This window comes from Festucalex cinctus, chromosome 2, assembly GCF_051991245.1.
Source record: "Festucalex cinctus isolate MCC-2025b chromosome 2, RoL_Fcin_1.0, whole genome shotgun sequence".
Classification (NCBI taxonomy): domain Eukaryota; kingdom Metazoa; phylum Chordata; class Actinopteri; order Syngnathiformes; family Syngnathidae; genus Festucalex; species Festucalex cinctus.
In genome coordinates this window covers 6,277,984-6,301,593 of record NC_135412.1, presented here as the reverse complement: position 1 = coordinate 6,301,593, position 23,610 = coordinate 6,277,984, and the positions used below count along the sequence as shown (strand labels likewise).

The 23,610-nt window shown below is 40.4% G+C and overlaps 2 protein-coding genes across 5 annotated transcripts in view; one reads left to right on the top strand and one right to left on the bottom strand.

Moving 5' to 3' along the window:
* cfap221 (cilia and flagella associated protein 221) overlaps positions 1-11,177 on the top strand; it is a 118,314-nt gene extending 107,137 nt beyond the window's left edge. For 2 of the 3 annotated variants that reach the window (XR_013282260.1, XR_013282262.1), the window contains exon 27: positions 10,937-11,177. The gene's annotated coding sequence lies outside the window, so the exon portion shown is untranslated. Of the gene's footprint in view, positions 1-6,972; positions 6,990-10,936 lie in introns of those variants that run through there. The other variant, XR_013282261.1, reaches the window with a different exon arrangement.
* Positions 1-23,001, bottom strand: part of LOC144013492 (gamma-aminobutyric acid receptor subunit gamma-3-like) — an 82,335-nt gene extending 59,334 nt beyond the window's left edge. The window contains exons 1-2 of one of the 2 annotated variants that reach the window (XM_077512450.1): positions 22,368-23,001; positions 21,984-22,138 (exon numbers count right to left, since the gene is read on the bottom strand). In XM_077512450.1, coding sequence (XP_077368576.1) covers positions 21,984-22,138; positions 22,368-22,423 — 211 coding nt within the window. In that variant the 5' untranslated portion in view covers positions 22,424-23,001. The remainder of the gene's footprint in view (positions 1-21,983; positions 22,139-22,367) is intronic. The other variant, XM_077512449.1, reaches the window with a different exon arrangement.
* Between the last annotated feature and the right edge of the window lie 609 nt (positions 23,002-23,610).

Genomic DNA, 23,610 nt, shown 5'->3' with positions numbered 1-23,610 from the left:
CCAGCTCCAGCAAGCCAAGATATTCACCAAACTGGATCTCCGCAACGCCTATCATCTCGTCCGTATTCGTGCAGGGGATGAGTGGAAAACTGGCTTCAATACTCCCCGAGGCCACTATGAATACTTAGTCATGCCATTTGGACTCACGAATGCGCCAGCTGTTTTCCAGGCCATGATCAATGACGTGCTCAAGGACTTCATCGACCAGTTCGTATATGTTTATTTGGATGACATATTGATTTACTCACCGGACTTGAAAACCCACCAGCACCATGTCACCCAAGTCTTGAAACGCCTGCTTGAACACCGGCTCTACGTGAAGGCTGAGAAGAGCCTTTTCCACGCCGATACCATCTCATTTCTGGGATTCGTCGTATCTCCTGGCAAAGTCGAGATGGAATCAGAGAAGGTCAGCGCGGTCAGGGACTGGCCCACACCTGAGTCCAGAAAAAAGGTGCAACAGTTCCTGGGATTCGCCAACTTTTACAGACGATTCATCCGCAACTTCAGCTCCATCGCAGCTCCACTCCATGCCTTGACCTCGCCACAGCAACGCTTCGTCTGGACTCCGGAGGCCAACGCCGCGTTCAACACACTCAAGAAACGTTTCACAGAGGCTCCGATACTCAGAGTTCCCGACCCTACCCGCCAGTTCGTGGTTGAGGTAGATGCCTCCAATCTGGGCGTCGGGGCCGTCCTATCCCAAAGGAGCCAGGAGGATGGAAAGGTGCACCCCTGCGCATTCTTGTCCAGGAAGCTCTCCAAGGCCGAGCGCAATTACAGCGTTGGAGATCGGGAACTACTGGCGGTCAAGGTCGCCCTAGAAGAGTGGAGGCACTGGCTGGAGGGCGCAGAACACCCCTTCATCATTTGGACAGATCACCGCAACCTGGAGTACCTGCGCCAAGCAAAAAGACTGAACCCCCGACAGGCCAGGTGGTCATTGTTTTTTAACAGATTTTCGTTTTCTCTGACCTACAGACCCGGAAGCAAGAATGTTAAAGCAGATGCCCTTTCACGTATTCATGACCCGGAATCCACAGCAACCGAACCTGAACCCATCCTGCCGAGAGACTGCATAGTAGGAGCCCTGTCCTGGCAGATTGAAGAGGAAGTCAAGGACGCCCTTCAAGACAAGATCACCCCGAAAGAATGCCCACCACGACGGCTTTTCGTCCCGGAGGCCCTAAGAGCACAGGTGATCAACTGGGCACACACCTCTCGTCTGTCTTGTCACCCAGGTACTCGCAGGACCCTGTTCGCTGTCGCCCGAAGATTCTGGTGGCCTTCCATGGAAGCCTCGGTACAGGAATATGTAAGGGCCTGCCCAGTCTGTGCCCGAAATAAATCATCTAATCAACCTCGGATGGGCCTCCTTCAGCCACTACCGATCCCCTCAAGACCCTGGGCTGAAATATCAATGGACTTTGTCACTGGACTTCCCACATCACATGGTAAAACCACAATACTTACAGTTGTTGATCGCTTCTCAAAGATGGTCCGCTTTATTCCATTACCCAAGTTACCCTCCGCCAAGAAAACAGCAGAAATAATGATAGACCAAGTATTCAGAACCCATGGATTCCCGCGACACATTGTGTCCGACCGCGGGCCCCAGTTCGTCTCTCGTTTCTGGAAAGAGTTCTGCAGAGCCATAGGGGCCAAGGCGAACTTAACCTCGGGCTACCACCCGGAAGCCAATGGACAAGCCGAGAGGCTAAATCAACAGCTGGAGACCGGACTCCGGTGCTTGGTCTCCCAAAATCCGTCCACCTGGAGCAAAAACTTGGTTTGGGTTGAACTGGCTCATAACTCGTTACCCACCTCTGCCACAGGAATCACGCCGTTCAAATGTGTGCATGGTTACGACCCACCTTACTTCGCAGACCTGGAGGAGGAAGCCTCAGTTCCCTCGGTTCTCGCCATGGTCCGCCGGTGCCGCCGAATCTGGTCAGCGGCTCGACTGGCACTACAACGTCAAGGCGACAGGATGAAAAGAGCTGCTGACCGGAGGAGGAGGGCCGCACCCCAGTATCAACCAGGTCAAAAGGTATGGCTATCGACGAAGAACCTTCATCTAAATGTACCTTGTCCAAAGTTGGCCCCTAGATTCGTGGGGCCATTCCCGATTACCAAGACAGTAGGTCCAGCCGCCGTGCGCCTGCGCCTGCCTCGATCCCTCCGCACCCACCCTACCTTCCATGTGAGCCAGGTCAAGCCTGTTCAGGACAGTTCCCTGGTCCCGCCCGAGCCTGCGCCGCCCCCTCCGGAGATGGTGGAGGGGGGCCCAGTTTATAAGGTCAGAAAATTATTGGACGTCCGAAAGCGGGGCCGGGGGCACCAATACCTGGTTGACTGGGAGGGTTACGGGCCTGAAGAACGGCAATGGGTGCCCGCCCGGTTCATTGTAGACCCCTCCCTCATCGACGATTTTTATGATGAACACCCCGAGGTTCCTGGGCCGTCGAGAGCCGGCCGTTGAGGGGGGGGTACTGTCACGCCGCCACCAGAGTGACGGGTCATGCTTTTATTTCACAGTCAGGTTCCTGTTTTATTTTGAAGTCATTAACCACCCTCTCACCTCAGGTCACTTGCCCTTCCTCCTGCACAGTAATCACCGGTCCACGCCCATGATTGTTTCCACCTGCTCCCAATCAACCCGGACATAAAAGCCACCTGCATTCTCCCCTCCGTTGCCGAAGTGTCACATCTCAGTGCATGGAAGCGTCCTCACAGTCCTTGTTCCACAGTCCTTGTTCGATGTCTTGCCTTGCTTTGTCTTGCGCCCTTAGTTTGCCCCTTGTTTTCCTCCCTAGCGGAGCGCCTTTAGTTGTCCCTGTTTTTGAGTGCCCTTGTTTATTCTCCAGTTTGGAGCTCTTTTTGTTCTGCCTTTTTTCCCTCCTTGAGAGGTGTTTTTTGGTTCATTGGATTAAAGCTGCAGCCTTGTTGGCCAACTTACACTCTGCGTCTGAGTCCTACCTCCTCGCATCGTGTCAATCTGACTGTTTTGTTGACATTCCCTTTAGCGCAGCACCATCTAATGGCTGCATAACGTAACCCCAGCCTCTACTGTAGCGCCTTATATATGAAAAAGTTTTAAAATATGTCATTCATTAAAGGTGCGCCTTATAATGCGGTGCGCCTTATAGTGCGGGAAATACGGTGTGTGTGTGTGTGTGTGTGTGTGTGTGTATGTATATATATATATATATATATATATATATATATATATGTATTAGGAGTGTTAAAAAAAATCGATTCGGCAATATATCGTGATACTACATCGCGCAATTCTCGAATCGATTCAATTGGCGGCTGAATCGATTTTTAAACTTCCATTTTTAATGGAAAAATATTCAACAAAACGTCATACTTTGGGTTAGGGTTCACACCTTAAGCATGGAAGAATGTTTTATGAACGGAACATTAAGCCTTAATATTTTATTTTAATGCTGTTCAAGCAGTCTCCGGTTCGAGTCCAGGCTCGGACCTTCCTGGGTGGAGTTTGCATGTTCTCCCCGTGCCCGCGTGGGTCTTCTCCGGGTACTCCGGTCTCCTCCCACACTCCAAAGACATGCATGGCAGGTTAATTGGGCGCTCCGAATTGTCCCTAGGTGTGCGTGTGAGTGTGGATGGTTGTTCGTCTCTGTGTGCCCTGCGATTGGTTGGCAACCAGTCCAGGGTGTCCCCTGCCTACTGCCCAGAGCCAGCTGAGATAGGCGCCAGCAGCCCCCGCGACCCTTGTGAGGAATAAGCGGTCGAGAAAATGGATGGATGGATGGATGCTGTTCAAACATCAAACAGATTACAACCTGTATAAGACTGCAGTTTCAGGTAAATCAATAATACATTTTCATACAAATCTTACACTCTACAAGTTTACTGATTAGTATTTTCTAAATTTGAATAAAAAAAATCGCAACAATCGACTTATAAATTCGTATCGGTATTAATCGGTATCGAATCGGATCGTGACCTGTGAATCGTGATACGAATCGAATCGTCAGGTACTAGGCAATTCACACCCCTAATATATATATATATATATATATATATATATATATATATATATATATATATATATATATATATATATATATATATATATATACACATACCTGCTATCTAACGGTGTGCATTGCTTGTGCGTTGGCTGTGTGGTTGAATGAGGGAAAAAATCGTACCAGCGTCAGACTGTCTTCTGTGCCACATTTCAAACAAATATGTATAATAGATCTGAGAAGCGAAGGTTTAATGAGAGGGCAACAGAATGGTCTCACTGCTTATTAATTGTCACTGCTGAAAACGCAATTACGGAGCCAGGGTGCACTATGAAGACGATGTTTCGTATATTTACCCTTATTTCAATTTCAAAAGGGACACTTGCGAAGAGGGGAAAGCAGGGGGGATCCATGTTTTCTTTCTTTTAATCAATATGTTCCACAGACCTTTTTAATGCCTTGGAAGGAACAGCACAGTATGCTTGTACCAAGTGTGGAAATCTGTAAGTGAACTACCACTGCTCTGGTAAAAGTAGAGACATGGGGCAGCGTGAGGGCCAAATAGAAATCAATTAAGTGGTTAGAACTCATAAAAGGTTTTGGAGAAAAGTGTCAGCCTTCATTCCGTCCTGGCCTGGTCTTATCAACACTTAATGCACTCTTGTTTGGTAGCAGTCTCGCCGTCAAGGCGCTACGTTATTATCCGGGCCATTCTTTTTTAATTAGCGCAAGAATTCAAAAGGGGTTAACAGCAGAAAGGATTTTCTCAAGCTTCACGGCCATCTCCAATGAAGTAAACTGAGCAAACTCCAAAGGCTATAAAAAAAAAAAAAAAAAAAAAAAAAAAAAGCAACTGCTTGCCTGCTCTGACTGGTATAAAAACGGAATTTAATTGCAACTCCAAATATGTCTACTTCTACTGAAAAAGATTAAGCGTTTAAGGAATAAGACAGAATTCAAAACTTTGAGTGTGCATAAAATAATGATGAAACTATAGCAAGGGTTTTCAAGAAAGCACACACACAAAAAAAAATGAAAAAAAATATAGGAGTTAAAAAACAAAAAAACAACAACAACAACAACTGGAAGCAATCACCATGGTAACATCATATTCCCCAAGATGACAGAAGGTGCATGATGTGAATGCAACATTCCAAACTAAATTGTAAATCAAAAATGGCCGTTGAGTAAAATCTGTGGAAGGAATCTATCCTGTGCAATTTTGGAAATGGCGGAGTTCCCTACATATTTTACGATATGTCATGATACAGCATTTAAGCAATCTGCTGTGAGGCATCAGTGAAAGTAACTAATTTGCTCCGGGAAAAAAAACATATAAATATGCTGTATTTTAAATATTACCATGATCCCAAAAATTTATATACGTTTTTTTATGTGTTTTTTTTTATGCTGGAGCAAACAGAAGGCTTTGATGCAGCATCTGAACTGAAGAGAACACTTGAAGCGAAGGTAGTTATTACAAAAACGGCCAGCAGGTGGCATCAGAGTATAAGATATCAACCAGGTCCATGTTGCAAAAAGTTATTTTCCTCACCGTTTTAAACAGATTTGCGAATAATGATGAAACATAGTCATATTCTAATGCTAATTGCTGAAAAATTGATACTTTTTCCTGATGGAAAAAAAGAGAATAATCTTTCTTTTGGTAGTTTCCATGTTTTTTGTCTCTGTGGGCCTTGCAGAATCAGTCAAAATCTAGTAAAGGGACGAATATGGTTGCTTCAGTGAAGATGGCTGGGAGTGAATGAGTTAAAACTCACAAAGCACAAAATATTAATAAATATTTTACATTAATGTCAACACACTCATTTCTTGCATATTTCTATAATTTTAGATGATCAAAATTTTAAACTTGAAAATGAGTAAGAAATGCTTCATATACGTTTTGACATAAAAACTCAACAAAAAAAATATTTTCACACAGCTTTTCACTGTAGGGCTGACCGACTTCTTGGGGGATAAGAGCCCTTAAAAAATAAATGAATAAATAAATACATAAATAAATAAATAAATAAATAAATAAAAATAAAAAAAATAAAAATGCAGAAATGATATATTGTTCAGCCCTATTTCACTGTATGTTGCACGTGTACAGAATGTGGGCAGACTTTAGAACACACATACAGAGATACACATATAAATTATTCCAGCCAGTGTTATGTCTAGGTGTGTGTGTGTCTGTATGTGTGCATGTGTGTTTTGCAGACACTTCCAACCCGTCTGTATGCCCAGCCAACCTGGCGGTTTAAGACAGTTGCAAGGAATCCAAATCTCTTCATCTAATGAAACGTCACAAAACATCTACGTTGGAGAAACTGAGTGGTGAACTGGCCCCTCAGCTGAGCGAGGCATTGTTGATTTATCCGCCTGATCCCGCTACCTGGGAAACGCCAAGGAAGAAAGCCAGAGATTTGCAATACTTCAAAACAAGCACCTTTGTTGAAGCAATGGAATCAAAGTGCAGCTTTCCTAAATCTTGATTGATTGGTGTAATCATTCCATCGGTAGCTGAGGATCTTCCTCAGCAACTTGGTGCCCAGTCGCAACCTAAAGTCAGCGGTTGGCGCCCAGGTCAAGTAGCCATAAAGCACAGAACTTCGTCCACTGATCTCTTCCTGAGACTCCATTATTGCACTGACATCTGTTGACGTCAGGGGCACGGGCGGTCATTTGGAGGCCCAAGGCAGACCCGGGTCATGGGGCCTTGCACATCCGTATACAATACAGAATAAGGTTTCATTTTCACCTCAACGTAAGGACTTTTGAAATCATCTTCGCCCTGTTCAGTGAATAATATTTCATATTTCTGAATAGACTCAGTCACTCAGATAACACTGTACAGTTGAACTGTTCCTTTGTGTAGTGTCTTATCCCGGAGTTGAGAGGTGATTAACTCATTTACTCCCAAAGACGTATTTATACGTTTTTTTGTTTTTTGTTTTTATGCTAGAGCATCCAGAAGGCTTTGATGCATCCTCTGAACTGAAGAGAACGCTTGAATCCAAGGTAGTTATTACAAAAACGGCCAGTAGGTGGCAGCAGAGTATAAGAGATCAACTGGGGCCATGTTGCAAAAAGCTCTTTTCCCCACTGTTTTAAACAGATTTGTGAATAATGATTAAACTTAGCTATATTCCAATGCTAATTGCTGCAAAACGGAAACATTAAAAATATACTTTTTTTTTTCTAATGAAAGAAGAGATGCTAAAACTTCTTTTGGTAGGTTCCATGTTTTTATAACAAATAGAACACAATATACGGTGGGCCTTGAAAAATCAGTCAAAATCCAGTAAAACAGCTGGGAGTGAATGAGTTAATGTAAGCTACAACATACTTTTCATATTTTCCACATTGAGCTTCTCCCCTGTGGTGGTCGGTCGCCCCGCAGATATGAAAAGAAGGGCCTCTTCCGAAAGTCAAATCTGACTTTATGCCGCCTTTCCTGAACCTTTACTGGAGTACATCATCACACCGGTGCTTCCTTTTCAACAAAGGAAAGGACAGCACTGGTTTCACATGAATTTGAATCCACTTTTTCTAGCTGACGCCATCGTGCGACGGCAAGTATTGCTGATAACAAAAAATAATAATTCACAGATTTGATCCAGATAAAGCATTTTTACAATGAGACAAAAAAAAAAGATATAGAAACTACTTGTTTTTGTGAAGGATCCCCTGAAGATATTTTTCATTAATTTTGGAATTGCTCATCTCTAACAAATTATAACATTGAAAACCTCTCAATTGTTTTTTTTGAAAATGAAGTCAAACAATAATAACCATTAGACACTTAATTGATGCAAAAGGCATTAAAATCTTGGATATATGAACACTTTATGTGTTTTTTGTACTATTACAGTCTGTCTTTTTGCCTGCACTAATTCACCCCAATGGCAATTGTGTTTGGGTTCTGTGATCTGAATAAATAATAACAACAATTCTATACCGAGCTTTCTTTTGTCCATAATTTTTCTCTCACTCAAAAGATCCCTCACATGTTTTTGTATGATACATTTTTTGTTTCCAGATTTTTTTTTTTTCTGTAAGGATAGTAATATTAGTCTTATGATTGAGGCAAATTTTTATGTTTTGCTCCGGCAAAAGGGTCCGCATGTCGGCAGGATTAGTTCTAACCAGTTGAACCATCATAACATTTTCATTTTGTTTATTTGGGGACTCAGAAAATCAGTCAGTACTGACTGGTTTGTGATGTTTACTGAGTGAACTGAACACATAGCTACTAAAAAGCCTATAGACCTTTTGCAGGTATCCCTGTTGGGAACGCCCCCCTCCGGGATGCTGGACGGCAAGAGAACTACTTGCCTATAGAAGAGATCCTGACGTTGATGTCACGCGTCAGAGAAAGTGGTGTGTTCAGAGAAAGTCGTGCGATGACAGGACCGCTATTGACACCATTGAAACTCGTACTGCATATAGTCCTTTATCTAATTGATTATCTTCGAAATTAGTTATATCTTGCTGTGCGGTCGGTTGTACAAATAGACACGCCAAACATAGCTTTTTATCGCATACATACTGAGCAAGATGAAAACGTCGATGGGTAGCAGAAATCAACATAAAGCACTCCAGGCAGCCCTCACAGTATTTGTGGATTTGCAGCGATTATTTTTTATGAGGTTAGTAGATCAATGTTAATATATTTTACTAGCAAACATACACGCTGACAAAGATTGTAACAGAGGTGCCGTATATGTTTTAAATCACATTAATGAGATAGTTACTGTCTACTCCAACTGCACACACACACACAGATTAGTTTTTAATTGTACCTTCTTCAAAACTATTAAGTGTATTTGACGGTTTAATTGTCAGGGATTGGTCTTTGTGCTTAGAGTTTTAAACTCTTGATCTGAGTCATTGGCTCAGAAATTACTGCATATTGCTTGTTCCATGCTAGTCAACATAACACAACATAACATAACATAACATAACGTAACATCATCACAGTGTTTCAGTATAGAGCGGAACGTGTAAAAAAAAAAAAAAAAAAAAAAAGAGTCAGTATGATAAACAACTTTTACCTTTGCCATGACGAGGTACATATATTGTCCCCCGGATGTTAGCATAGCATCTTGTCCTCGAGACCCAGCTAGCGACAAGCTTTTAAATAAGCTTTTGTGTAAGGAGATACGGCATTGACTACAGCGCGGTGTGAATTCCGACAAAGTCGGCCATTTGATTAACTTGGTAAAAACGGCAGGCAACAAAAGGTTAAGGGTCTGTTTCCAAACAAGGAATTTGTGTTAATATCGTGCTCTATGAGCCCCGACTAAATGTGGCACTTCAAACGAAGGAAAAACTTCAGTTGAAGTGGTACATTCCATGGCTCGATCGGCAATAATAACTTTTAAGGACTAAAAAAAAAAAAAAAAAAAACAGCAACCGCGTTCAACAGTCATTCAGTTCTGCCGTCCGTCATTGGGGCAGTCACTTAATTGTTCACTTGACATCGGTGCAAAAGTCTCTATACCAGGGGTGTCGAACCTTTTTCCTCTGAGGGCCACATACAGAAAAATAGAAAGCTGCAAGGGCCACTTTGATTTTTTTTTTTTTTAAGTTATTTATTAACACATTCATTGCCAGACCAGCAAAAAATGCATCATTTGTCGTCTTTTTCCGTCAATGGCAGTGAATGAGTTAAACATGGTAAAAATCAATGAAACAATTATAAATTGTTGATATAATGTAGTTACTTATTGAAAACTGCTAACAGTCACGAAGCAAATAGTGACCCCTGTGTGCCACTATAATAGATATGCCTCTCCACTGAGCAGCAGCTGTTCCCAACTTGACATTCTGAACCACAAGAACAATCGGTCGTCAACTGATCACACTTAACAACCATTAATGTGACGTTTTCACTTTTTTTTTCCATTAATAATTAACCATTAATTAATGTGATGTTTTCACAAATTGGACGTTGACACTAAGAAACAAGTGGATGAAACTATTTTTATTTCTGGAACTGAATTATTAGTGGAAAATTTGTGTCTTTGCATAGCTAGAAATGTTTAATCCGCCCACTTTTTTTTTTTTTTTTAATAAACAGAATTGAAAAATTATTTTTTGTATTTGCCGCGGGCCGCCAAAAAAATGTATGGCGGGCCGCAAATGGCCCCCAGCCCGTAGTTTGGACACCCCTGCTCAAAACTTTACTTTAGGTGACCAAAGCATTATTTTTTTCCTGTGAGTCATTATACATGTGTTTTGTTTTGTTTGTCCCCCCCAAAAAAAAAAAAATATCTAGGTCACAGAATACTCCACGATCATGGTGTGGTGTGATGATGAGTCTATTCTAATGGATAAATTCCCTGCAGCTTCATTGATATTTTTCTGTCACCAGAGGATGCACCCCAACAAGCTGACGAAGTACACACACTTAATGGAGTCCCACAGAAAGCAGAAGTCTTCCTTCTCTGCGAAAATAAATTCCCTTGCCGGCCTGCCATGGCCTGTGACACAGGCAACATTTTGACAAGCTTGTGCTAAATATTCTATGTGGAGCCAACCAGCCATTTTTTTGTAGTTGAGACAACTATCTTTCAAAACCACGATGGAAACATTGCCATCTAATTGTACATTAATGACAAGGGAAACATATCGTAGAATGCAGGGAGCTGCAAAAAAACCAAGACAAGCATAATCGTCAAAAAGTTGAGTGCAGTGAGCCAAGTCGCAACCACAACAGAGTGATCTGCCAGACGATGTAATCAGTTAGGGGGGCACACCTGCCCTTGGCTAGACCACAATTCACCTGTGTTTCATGTGTTGCGAGACCTCACTGTTGTCGCTCTCGGTTACCGACCGCCGGCACCGTGAAAAAGCTTGAAATGAATCCTTTTGGAGGTTTGATTAAAACTGTTTGCTTCCCTCTCATTTTCTTCTCTTTTCAGCTCGATATTCACAAACAACCAACGAGTTAATTTTGCTGCCGTCTTCCTGAATAGAGTCTGCACGTACGTAGCAAGACAGGAGTCCACTGGATAAAAAGAAAAGGGGGAGCATTGAATAATCGTGACAGTTTAAGCATTTTGATGTCCATAAGCAGGTGAACCAAGCCTAAAACAATAATAATGTATTTTTTTTTTCATTATTGATCAGTTGTCGAGCCATGTAGGGGCTCCAAGTAAGTGCCTGTGTTTGCCTAATGGTTGACGCAATAAACACTAAGCCAATGAGTGGATGTCATCAAAGAAAGTGATACCCATTCTTATACCAGGCACAAATTCATACAACAATGGAAAAGTCATGTTGGTTGATTTGCCTTCATCGATACATGCACCCACTTTAACTCTTTTACTGCCAAAAACAAAAAAAAACTTTAATATGACAAAGGCTTTGATCATTTACATTATCCTTGAAAACGTTCTGTTTCATCAAATTTCATACACATTGAGACCATTGAAAAGAGATACAATGTTGCCATCTGCTGGCTATAGATAGTGAGGGGTTTTGATTCCACAACTCATTGACCAGGCAGCACGTGCACTGCCCGTTGATTTAAAAAAACAAAAAAAAACAAAAAACAACAACAACAACAACAACAACACATAGTCGACATCATTTAACGTTTATGGTGGCATACATCGTGATTTTAGTAATCGTGATTAAACGTTTTTGGCAGTCAAAGAGTTAATTGGAGACCTCACAGCACAACCCAACACCCAATCGATACATCACAGACTGACAAGTGCAAGACAAGTGAAGACGTGTTCCATCTTTGACTCAGTAAATCAGGAACTGCTTCCAGATATGTTTTGATTTGACCAGATTATTCCCATTATTCTCATAAAGGAATGCAAGTATGGAGAGACAAAAAGTCTGCCAAATACAAAACAAAAACAAAAAAAAACTAAAGACTGATTTGATTGCTTGTGAAGGTAACATTATAATGTGCACCAAAATAAATTTGACCTTCTACAGGAGTAAATGGAAGTAGTTTTTGTCAATTAGATCATCTATCGTAGTTTGAATATATAATGTACTTTATTTAATATGAATAGAACGGTGGTGTTTCTGCCTCACAGTTTATAAGTTCTCAATTGTGGGTTCCACTTGTAATCTCAGCCTATCCGTCCTAAATGTTTGCACCGTGATTGTGTTAATTATTTTTGTGTTTATTTCCCTTTCCTTTCTCATTCCAAAAACATGGATGACATGTTAAGTGAAGACTATAAATTACCCATAGGGAGGATTCTGTAGTTTGTCTATATGTGCCCGGTGGTGACGGACAAATGACAAATAACTCTTCTAGATAAAGGTTAGTGCAATGTAAATCGATTACATTTACACTGGATCTTTAAACAAAGATTGCCACCTAGAGGAGTCAAAAAATATCACAAGTGCTTCATGAAGATTGATTTGTCCGTCAGTAGTGCCTGTTGTTGAAGAACATCATCTGGCATGGGCTTCAGTTCACCTGTGATAAGACAATGTTTGTGATAGGGAGCTGTACATCCTTAAAGGGGAGCTAAATGCATTATGTCTTTAGTTTTTCCTCTGGTCTCTCGAGATTTCCCTAATCTGGTGGAATTTAGAGGTTTCTGCGGTTGGTGAAAGATTCTGGTTTTGTAACCATGCGGGTGGCAGGTGGTGTCTGGTTGGTGTTGGATTTCATTTGATTCATCTTTCTTTCATTTGATCTTTCCTCTGGTCTCTTGACCTTCTGAACTTCACGACTCTAGCGAGACCAAAAGTATCCGGTTAAGGTGAGGGGCAATGGGATTTCTATTAGGTTTCAGGTGAACTAATGAGCAAAAATTCACATGCACGCACACACATTTAAAAAAGAAAAGAGAGAGAGAGAGAGAGAGAGAAATGATGATGATATATTGAATCAGTAAAATTGCTGAATGAACAATTCTGAGCTCTCAAGACAAAAAAGAACAAAATAAATAAATAAAAATAAATGCAATACAATTGTTTGTGTTATATTTTAAATGGACATATCTTCTATATCAGCTACTGGGCCTATAATGGTGCCCACAGATCTGTAGTTTCAAAGCAAGAGAATGAATTCTCAAAATGAGGAATAGCAGTTTGTTTTTGCTTGTTTTTTGTTTTGTTTTGTTTTTTACCCAAACAAAGGGTGTAAAGTCGGACCACTGCTGTATAATGTGGAGTATAGCAGTAACTCATTGAGAGCTACGAGGGATGCTCCAACATCCACCCTTGAGTGATTAAATCAAACATGACCTCTAAGTTGGGCTTCGACGTTTTTACAGCTCGTTTCCCATCTGGTCAAACACTGAAGCTCAGTCACTTCCCTTGTGTTTCGCCTGACGATGTGGCAGGAGCCCGGTTAGCTGCAGTTTTGCATATGCAGGGGCTGCTCAATAGAGATAGAAGGCTTAGCGACTTTGACCACAGTCAAGGAGGGAGAGCGTTGAGAGAAAGCCAGTGCGAAGAGTTGGAGCTGTCGTCTCTTTTGTCCAATTGCAAGTCACTATTTTTAAGGACATCAGGACTCATTCATGAAGACGAGGTGCTTCCTTTCACTACCTAACAGCCCTTGACTTTGAAAGCTCAAAAACTCTATAATATCTGTACGTATAATATAATGTTGACTGAATTTATTGACTGCACTTTGCACCACCATTTTATGTATTTGTCAAATATTTTTTGGAGCCAATAATAATGGCATAGTTTAAGTATTTAGCAGACTTTTTGGCTTCCCCAGTGAAAATGATACTCTGTCTGTCTGTCTGTCTACAAAAAACAACCCCTACACCAGGGGTGTCCAGACTACGGCCCGGGGGCCATTTGCGGCCCGCCGTCCATTTTTTAGTGGCCCGCGACATATGCTAAAAATGGCATTTGACTCAGTTCAAATAAAATAAACACAAAAATGTTTGGAGATGGTCAAAGTAAGAAGGGAGGGTGTCGAAAAACACAGGTGCTTTTAAAGGTTATTTTAGTTAACTAAAACTAACGAAAAAAAACTGAAATTCAAAAAACTATTTCGTTAACGAAATCAAACAAAAACGAAGATGCTTTTTTAAAAAAGAAAACTAACTGAAACTACATTTTAGGTTTACAAAACTAACTAAAATAATACAATAATTATAGCAACAAATGTCCTTCGTTTTAGTCTTTGGTTGCGCACGAGTAATACACATTAAAAATAAAAAAATAAATCAATAAAAAAAAAAAACAATTAAAAAAAAATAAAACTAATATTGAAACTAACTAACCTAAAACTAAGAAACACCCTGAAAAATAATTAAAACTATATTTAAAAAAACACACAAAAAAACCCAAAATGAAAACTAAAATGAAAAATTCCAAAACTATAATAACCCGACTGCTATATTACAAATAAATCGGTTTATATACTGTAGCATTTTTCTAAATATGCGAAAGCACAAATAAATTATTTGTACAATTTTTAGGACTAAACACAATTTCCTTGCGTCCTTCTGATTTTCTATATGTGGCCCTGAAATGGAAAAGTTTGGACACCCCTGGCGTACACACACGCACACACGTCCACATACATGCACGGATGCAAGCGGGTCATGTCGGGATCATGGTCAGAATCAAAAGTGACACAATAGGGACAAAAATCGCAGCCTAATCTGAGGCAAACTGCTTGTTATCGGCGAAGGTGGAGCTCAGTACTCCGCGGTGGTCGACCAGTCAGCCAATTTATATGAAGATCAGGCTCACGGGGGCAAACATGAGAATTCAGAGCTAATAACCCCGCTGTGTTCGCCGGGATGTCGACTGTCGTTTCGCCTTGACACGCCGGCGCAAAAGAGACCAATTTTTTGATGTGGAAAAAGCCCGGAGTCAGATAAACCAGGAAATAAATCACGTATAATGAAAAAGTAGATTTAAAAAAATAAATAAATAAACAGTGCAAGCGTGGGATGTCTTGAACAATAAAGGCAGACAAACTAGACAGGTTTGAAAGGAAGATGAAAATACATAGAAAGTGATATACAGTGCGTTTCATACAGTATAGGCTTAATTCAAGCACAAAAGAGACTACGAAAATCTTGCTAACCAGCTAGATGGCATACAGTTGCTCTACCTCGCAACAACACAAACATATCAACCAAAAGGGCGCAACCTGACCTTTACAAAAGCCTCACTTGCTTCTCTATGCAAAGGAGTAAGACTTGTTTGAGGCTCATCATAAGAAAAGGTCTTTTAAAAATCCGTAACTTTGAGTAATTGGCCTAGATGTGTCGCATACGTTTTTTTTTTGTTTTTTTTGCCTCGGCATTAACAATTCATGTACGACACCGAGGTTTGTCAACTGGATCTCATCAAACATTCATCCCTCATTATGCAAGCAGAGCTTTAGGGAGATACCCCATCTTCCGAAAGGTTGGCTTGCAGGTTAAACCTGGCTGGCAGACCCCCAGCAAGCTACGCTATCAAGATCAAGTGTGCCATACCTCCAAATTTCAGGTGAGTATATTAAACTTGTGCATAGTTCTTATGATAGCCTCAACATGATACCAACATTAGGAGTTTGACCGACATTTCAGGTATTAAGTATTAAAGCATGCCTTAAATCAGAGGCATAATTTAGAGGGGGACACGCGGGAGGCCCCTGCACTTTTGCAAAGAGCAGTTTCGGTCCCAAACAGTTTATACCGTTCAAATACAATGTTTCAATTTCTCAAAATCAACAATATAGATTTTCCACGCTCTCAACTGCATGTAAAGATAATTTCTTCATACACACCGGGGAATTTATGAAGAGAGTGGGCGTGAGCGAGCATGAACAAGTGAGTGTCAAAAAACAAGTCACATTCCATTATTTGGAGGGTTTTTTATATACCGTATTTTCCACACTATAAGGCGCACCTTCAATGAATGACATATTTTAAAACTTTTTCCATATATAAGGCGCTACAGTAGAGGCTGGGGTTACGTTATGCATCCATTAGATGGTGCTGCGCTAAAGGCAATGTCAACAAAACAGTCAGATAGGTCAGTCAAACTTTATTAATAGATTACAAACCAGCTTTCTGACAACTCCATTCACTCCCAAAATGAATAAACAGCTGTTTTATTATTTTCTCTGAGGTAAAGTATTAGTATTAGCTAGCGAACCAAGATGGCGGGATCTTCTACGCATCGATCACCGTCACCGAAAGCGTCTTGACAGCGAGACCTGTTGCGGCTCAATAGTGATCCATATATAAGGCGCACTGGATTATAAGACGCATGGTCAGCTTTTGAAAAAATTGAAGGCTCTTAGGTGCGCCGCCTTATAGTGCGGAAAATACGGTACATGAAAATCAATTAATCTAAAGCAGAGTGAGGTGTTGTGCAGGTCGTGTGAAATGGCGACCAAGCACAGCGGCACATCATTGTTGATGTTCCTCAATGTGAAACAAACACAAAACTGTGCTTTTACTATTTTCTGCATATGTTACAGTATGTTGTCTTTTGAAGACTACACAATATTGCACTATTGCTTCAGGTTCCACCAGTTGCAGCAAAATGTATTTATTTATTGCAAAAAGTTGAGCCACAATAAAATGTTTTCTAATTTATTCATTAGTGACTGTGAGTTCTAATCAATAAAACTGCACATTCTACATCCTTTTATATTTGTTTATGCTAACTTTAAAAAAAAATGTGCTTAGAGCTTCTACAAAGGGAAGCTGAATAAAATACTTGGACAATGTTGAAATGTTCATCAAGAAAGGGGTGATACATTCAACATGACAAAACTGCGTATGATTATGCTTTGGAAGAGTCAATAATGTTGAAAGCATACAAGGAACACAGAGTACTGAAACACAAACAAATCAAATAAGGTGTCTCTTAAAGTTTTTTAAATATTTGTACTTCTTTACCCCCAAATACCATATAAGAGAACTTGGCTCTCCAAGTACCACTATAATGACCAACATTAAAATATAAGGCATAAGTTTTATTCCTAAAAAGTATATTTAAAGCAAGTAAACGCAGAAAATGTAACGTTGAATCACTACTGCCACCTGTGGCTGAAAAACCAAACTGCATTTTCTTTTCTTTACATCCACAATTCGCACATGACGTCACATCCGCAGACCGATGGTGGGAAATTCGAACCCGGATCCTGTCTGAAAAATATTGGTCAGAGACTTGCAGGAGTTCCCGTTATGAACAGCTAAAGTGTTAATCTAATAATTAAAAAATGTTTCAGTCATAAATGGTCAAATAGAAAGGCTACTGTAATGATATTTTGGTGCAAATTGTTATAAAGTGCAGCTATAAATATTATTGTAGATCACTGTGACAAATCTAAACATTAACATTGAAAATTAAAAAAAAAACAAAAAAACTAGTGATTTAATAGAAAATGTATTGCACATGAAGGTTATAGAAAAAAAATGACAAATGCTTGAATACAAATATTAAATATTTGTAAATAATGAAATCCAAATGCACTTCAAAGTTAAATAGAACTGAACTGCACTGAACAAAGTACTGTACTGGATTAAAAAATAGGTAACTCTTTGACCGCAAAAAATGTTTAATAACGATCAGTAAAATCGTGACGTATGTTGCCATAAACGTTAAATAACATCAACAATTTTTTTTAATTTTTATTCTCAGAGCATCGTCTAAGTGCAGCGCTGCCTGGTCAATGGGTTGTGGAATCTAACACACTCTAAACTATGGCCAGCAGATGGAAGCATTGTATCTATTTTCGTCAATGATCAAAGCCTCTGTCATATCAAAGTTTTTCTTTGATAACGTGTGGCACTAAAAGAGTTAACAACATGTGCAATTTCTGTACATTTGAAGTTGAACATTTAATTCAGTGACTCTTTCACATACCACTAGAGGGAGCCCACACCATGCCACACTTTCAGAACAACTGCTCTACAGTACGAAGTAATATGCATTTCAAATTGTGTACTATGTGTTAATGGTTTGCATTCTGCATTTATGTTTGATTTCATTTCATACATATGTTGCAACTAATGTTCAAGAATCAGAGGCATGAGCGAGATGTGTCGCTGGCGCATCATTTGTTCTTCATTTGTCATTTAATTGACTTCTTATGCTTATATGTTATGATTTTAATACATATACAAAAGAGTCTCTGTACAGAAATCACAAAAAAATCATTTTTGAGGCTGGAAGTAAACTCGAATGTTTCTTCCATTTTCACTTCCTGTACAGGTGTCATGGCCACATGTCACATACATATCCGACACATCGAGCTTTTGACAGCAGTATATTGTGGGAAAATTTGCACATGTCGCCTCGGAAGAGTGAAAGCTGTTGTAGCCTTCTATATACCTTTTTCCATTTTCACTTCCTGCAGGTATAATGGTCAAGAGTCAATAACAGAGTCTCGTCTTATCAGTTCTGTCTGGAGTCAAAGTACGAGGCATGTTTTTTGTCAGATGTCTATGATGGAAGCTTACAACCAAATTTCCCTCTTTGCTAATCAAAGTGAGTGCGTTTGTTTCTAATTATTGTTAGGTCTTTGCTTGAATGTCTTGCCTGCAAAACCAAGGTCTTCATCAGCATGCACAAATGTAGATGTGTGTCAGGATTGAGGTGAAAAGCAGAGTCCCACCGGGTTGCAGTAAACAAAACAGCATCAAAAACCACCATCGTGTTTACCGCAAAATGCGGAGTGGAGCAATTCCCCAGCGATGTCCACACATCTGCGTATTATTACAGTTGGGAGGCGTAAGAAAAGAAATGCTGGCCCACATAGAAATAAACACATCCTACTGGGTCAATTCATGAAAATACACTATACAGTGTTGGTAAAAAAAAAAAAAAAAAAAAGTATTTGTATTCTTCTCAAATTCTTACTTAACTCTTTGACCGCCAAAAACGTTTAATAAAGATTAGTAAAATCACGATGTATGCCGCCATAAACGTTAAATGATGTCAACTGCGGTTTTCTTTGTTTTGTTTTGTTTTTTAAATCAATGGGCAGTTCACCGTGTAAGTGCAGCACGTGCTGCCTGATCAATGAGGTGGAGTCAAAAACCCTCACTATCTATAGCCAGCAGATGGCAGCATTGTATCTCGTTTCAATGGTCTCATTGTGTATGAAATTTGATGAAACAGAACATTTTCAAGGATGATGTAAATGATATATATATATATATATATATATATATATATATATCACACACAGTATATAACGTGTGGCAGCAGAAGAGTTAAAAATAAGTTTCCTCACTTTATTGTTAAATATCATCCAACGAATAGAAGTGTCAGACAAAGAAAACCAAGTAAACATAAAATGCAGCATTTAAAATGGTGGTTTTATGTATGAAGAAGAAGAAGAATTTGGAGGGCTCCTGAGCAACAGCCTTTTTTTAAGGCCATGCCACCGCATTTCAATCGGATTGAAGTCAGGACTTTGACTAGACCAATCCAAAACCTTCATTTAGTGTTTGTTTCAATGTCATTCAGAAGTTTGACTTGCTGGCTTGTTTTGGATTGTTTGTCCTGTTGCAAAACTCGAGTGTGCTTCAGCTTGAGGTCACAGAATGATTTCTAAACAATCTCATTCATGATTCCCATCAATCACAGCAAGTTGTCCAGGTCCTGAATTAACTCATTAGCTCCCAAAAACGTATAAATACGTCATATTTTAAATGTTTTAAGTGTCCCAACGACGTATTTATACGTTTTTTTGTTGTTGTTGTTGTTGTTGTTGTTGTTTTTTTATGCCAGAGCATAGAGAAGGCTTTCATGCAGTCTCTCTACTGCAGAAAATGGTTGTGATAAGAGATCAACAGGCCATGTTAAAACAAGCTGATTTCCCCACAGTTCTAAGCAGAATTGTGAATAATGATGAAACTTAGCTATGTTCTATTGCAAATTGCTGCACAGCGGAAACAGATAGGAATACAGTGTTCCCTCGTTTTCCGCTGGGGTTAGGTTCCAAAAAATACCCGCAATAAATGAAATCCGCGAAGTAGTTAGCTTTATGTTTTACAACTCTTATAAATGTTTTAAGGCTCTAAAATCCCCGACCGCACAATTTATACACTTTTCTCATTGAGGCATTTACATGTTCTCACATTTCTCTCTTGTTCAAACATTGACAATGTTCAAACCTTCATAAATTTTATAAAATGGGTATATTACTGTAAAAAAAATATGCAAAATTGCACTTAAAAAAAAATCCACGATACAGCGAGACCGCGAAAAGTGAACCGCGTTATAGCGAGGGAAGACTGTATACTTTTTTTCCTGATAAAAGAAGCGACACTAATCTCTCTTTTGGTAGGTTCCATATTTTTATAGTAATAGAACATAATATTTCGCGGGCCTTGCAAAATCAGTCGAAATCCAGGAAAACACTTGAGTGAAAATGGTTGGGAGTGAATGAGTTAACAGAGTATCCCCAGACCATCACATCACCGCCATGTTTGACTGATGGTTTGATGCACTGATGAAATGCCGTGTTACGTACATGACAATGCTGTTGACTGCGGCTGCTCGCATGCCAGATGCAACGAGGCACACACCATTCAAAAAGTCGCCAGTCTATAGAATATGTTCCCAACATTGGAGTAATTGTCTCATTTATGAAATTATACACATTTACTGTTTTGTAAGTGTGCTTCACTCACACATGTCAACAATCCAAGCATAACACAGCAGCGATATTAAGACTGAAGAACAGCATAAAGGTGTGCCATTTTAAGCATCTGTGTCACGTGCAACAGGCGCCCCCACACTTAACCCGAGGGACTGACTTCAGTGTTGTCACCCCTCACAATCACGCCTTCACGCCTCAGAAAAGACACCGAGGAACTATTTCTATGATTAGCGACCATATTTCCCACCTCTGGAAAGAGGAACATTAGCCTCCTCCGAGGAGTTTTTCATGCAGGTACAATCAAAGGAACATTTTGGACTCCAGCTGGTCGTAGATGTACTTTAGCTGTAGGAAACATACTTCTGTATGATCACCATTTCCCCAAATTGGTGAAAATTCATATTTCCATCAAACATTGTGCAATTTGGAACAGTCAACAGAGGTGGATTCGCAGGCTGATACAGCATGGACGTAATAAATAACCTGCTCATGTTGAAGCGAGAGGTGAAGCTGGTGACGGCCATCTTGCGTTGCCACACCAAGCGTAAGTTTAATACTGTAGGCTACATTGACTTTTCCGCTGCGTACTTTTTCCCCCCACGTTATTTTCTTCCTCTACAGCGAAAATACAACTGTGTGTGACGTACGGTTGTACCAGTAAGTTTAAAATAAGTATGGGAGAAGCTCTAAATGCAGATTTCATCAGTAAGAATGTAAATAAATATTTTCTCTCATAAGGTATTTCTCCGAATTCTACTCAAAGATTGGTCTGCATCATCAGAACCTGTTATCAGAACCATCAACAACGAAATGAAAGCAAAGCACACAAGAAAACACAAGAATAAAGCAATCGCTGTGAAATGTAAACCTAACTTCTCCAATTAAGTCTTCATTCACAATACTGAGATAATACTCTGAATGGTTGATGCAAACAATGAAGTTAGTTTTAAAATATATATACACATAAAATGTAAAATTTTAGGGACGTATTGGCACTTATTTTTTCCCCACTTAAAACACTGGATAGGCCTATGTATATTGATGTTGATTTTCGACATTAAGTGATGTCAACTTCTCTCTCTCTCTCTCTCTCTCTCTCTCTCTCTCTCTCTCTCTCTCCGGCCTATATATGGGGAAGAAAAGGCTTCTATAAAATCCAAAATATTACGGCTATCATTTTCATATTTTCAGAGGTTGAGCACAGATGTGCACGTGAAGTTTGGTGATGGTTGATCATGGTTTTCAGACAGTAAGCAATGTCCCCCCCCCCCCCCCCCCCCTCCCCTCCCCCATTAAACATTTTAATGGCAACACTGCTGATAATTAGGTTGACAGCAATTGTGAGGACAGTCTACTACACACATGATAGACTTGTATGCATCTTTGGAACTTGGGTGTCTTACCCCCAATGTCCGGCCGAAGTGTCCTGTCATATTCCTTGAGTAGATTGTTCAGAATCAGCGTGGCATCCTCCTGGTGCGACCTGGGCACCAGCATTTGATTGACAGTTGCATCGTGGAGATCTTCGTCGTCGTCACCGTATGGCAGCAAATTCGGACTGGAACACAACACCGACAGACTGTAAACACAATTGGTGCTTTCGTCTCTTCCTTAGCACCTTGTAAATGACGTTGTTTTGGTTTGTTTGGGGCTCGTGCATTTGTGTGACGAACGAAATGCATACATTCATTCCAATTTGTATGAATCAACTTTTTTTTTTTTTTTTTTTTTTTTTTTAAGGCGCGCAAAAGCGTCGCGCAGGTGTTTAAAAGGCGAATCCGACTTACCGGGCACCGCGGATCAAAAGAAGTAACAAAAGGATGACCCCCAACTTGATTGTCATTTTCACCACACGAAAACAAGTCCAGTTTTACGTTTTGTCTCCCGCTGAATGGAGATCCCCGCCGGTGCGCCACTCATAGGAGAAAAAAAAAAAGTCGTCACTCCGATGGTTGTGTGGCCATCAATCTGAGCGCTCAACTTCCTCATCCGCCCACGCACTTTCCCCAGCTCGTCGTGAGCGCCCGACCACAGCTGGGTTCGCGGTCTTCTCCTGCCAAGGGGGCGCGGTGTGTGTTAGTGTGTGGGTGGGAGGGAGGGGGGGCGACGGGATGCTCTTCCTCCTCAGACAATCGATCGACGATCAGTCAAGCGGGGTGGGTGAGTAGCTTTGGGGGAGATTCAGATTTGATGTACTTGTTCCAGCTGTGCACACACACACACACCCTGTCTGTAAAGGAGACGAGCATCATGCGTGACTCATACATACGCCACACACACAACTTCGATTTCAACAACACTTAATGTCTGGAATGCCCAAAACAAACGTAATTAGCAATTAGCTAAAGCTGCATGTTGTATTAAGTAGACCGTTTTACGAGCTACAAGCGTGTGAATTACTTTTGTGCGTACGACGCAAACGCTGCTTGTCTTTTGGATGATGAATGATGAGTGATGAATATGATTATGATTATCCTTTGAAGTCACGTTCGCGTCATTTCCTATGCCACAATAGTAACGCGAACTACTGCATGTGTTCAACTGTCCAGTGTCCACAAGCCTGCAGTCAGTTTAGAGGCGTCACTGCCCTCTAGAGGACAAACAGAAAAATAACCCTCAACACAGCTCAATGACAATTCCATGCAAAACAGATGCTGCTTACCTCTCGATTTGTAGAAAAAAACACAACTGTGAGGAATTCACGTCACACACATTAAAGGAGATAGATTTAGTTGATTTATGTTGTTAAACAGCAGGCTTCTTCTTCTTTCCTTCAGAAATTAGCAGAGGATGAAACGTGAGATACCGACCGTGTATTTAAATATATCTTGAATGTCACTTTTTTATCAGTTGCAGTGTTGTTTAACAGCCATACTGATGAAGATGGTGATATTTTTGGGATATTAACAGTAGCTATTGCGCAGGGAAGATTATGTTAGAATAAGATTGCAGCATCTCATTAATAATATCTAAGATAGAAAACATTGATTTAAAAAAAAAAGTTTATGGAAAAAAGCGGGGATGCAACGG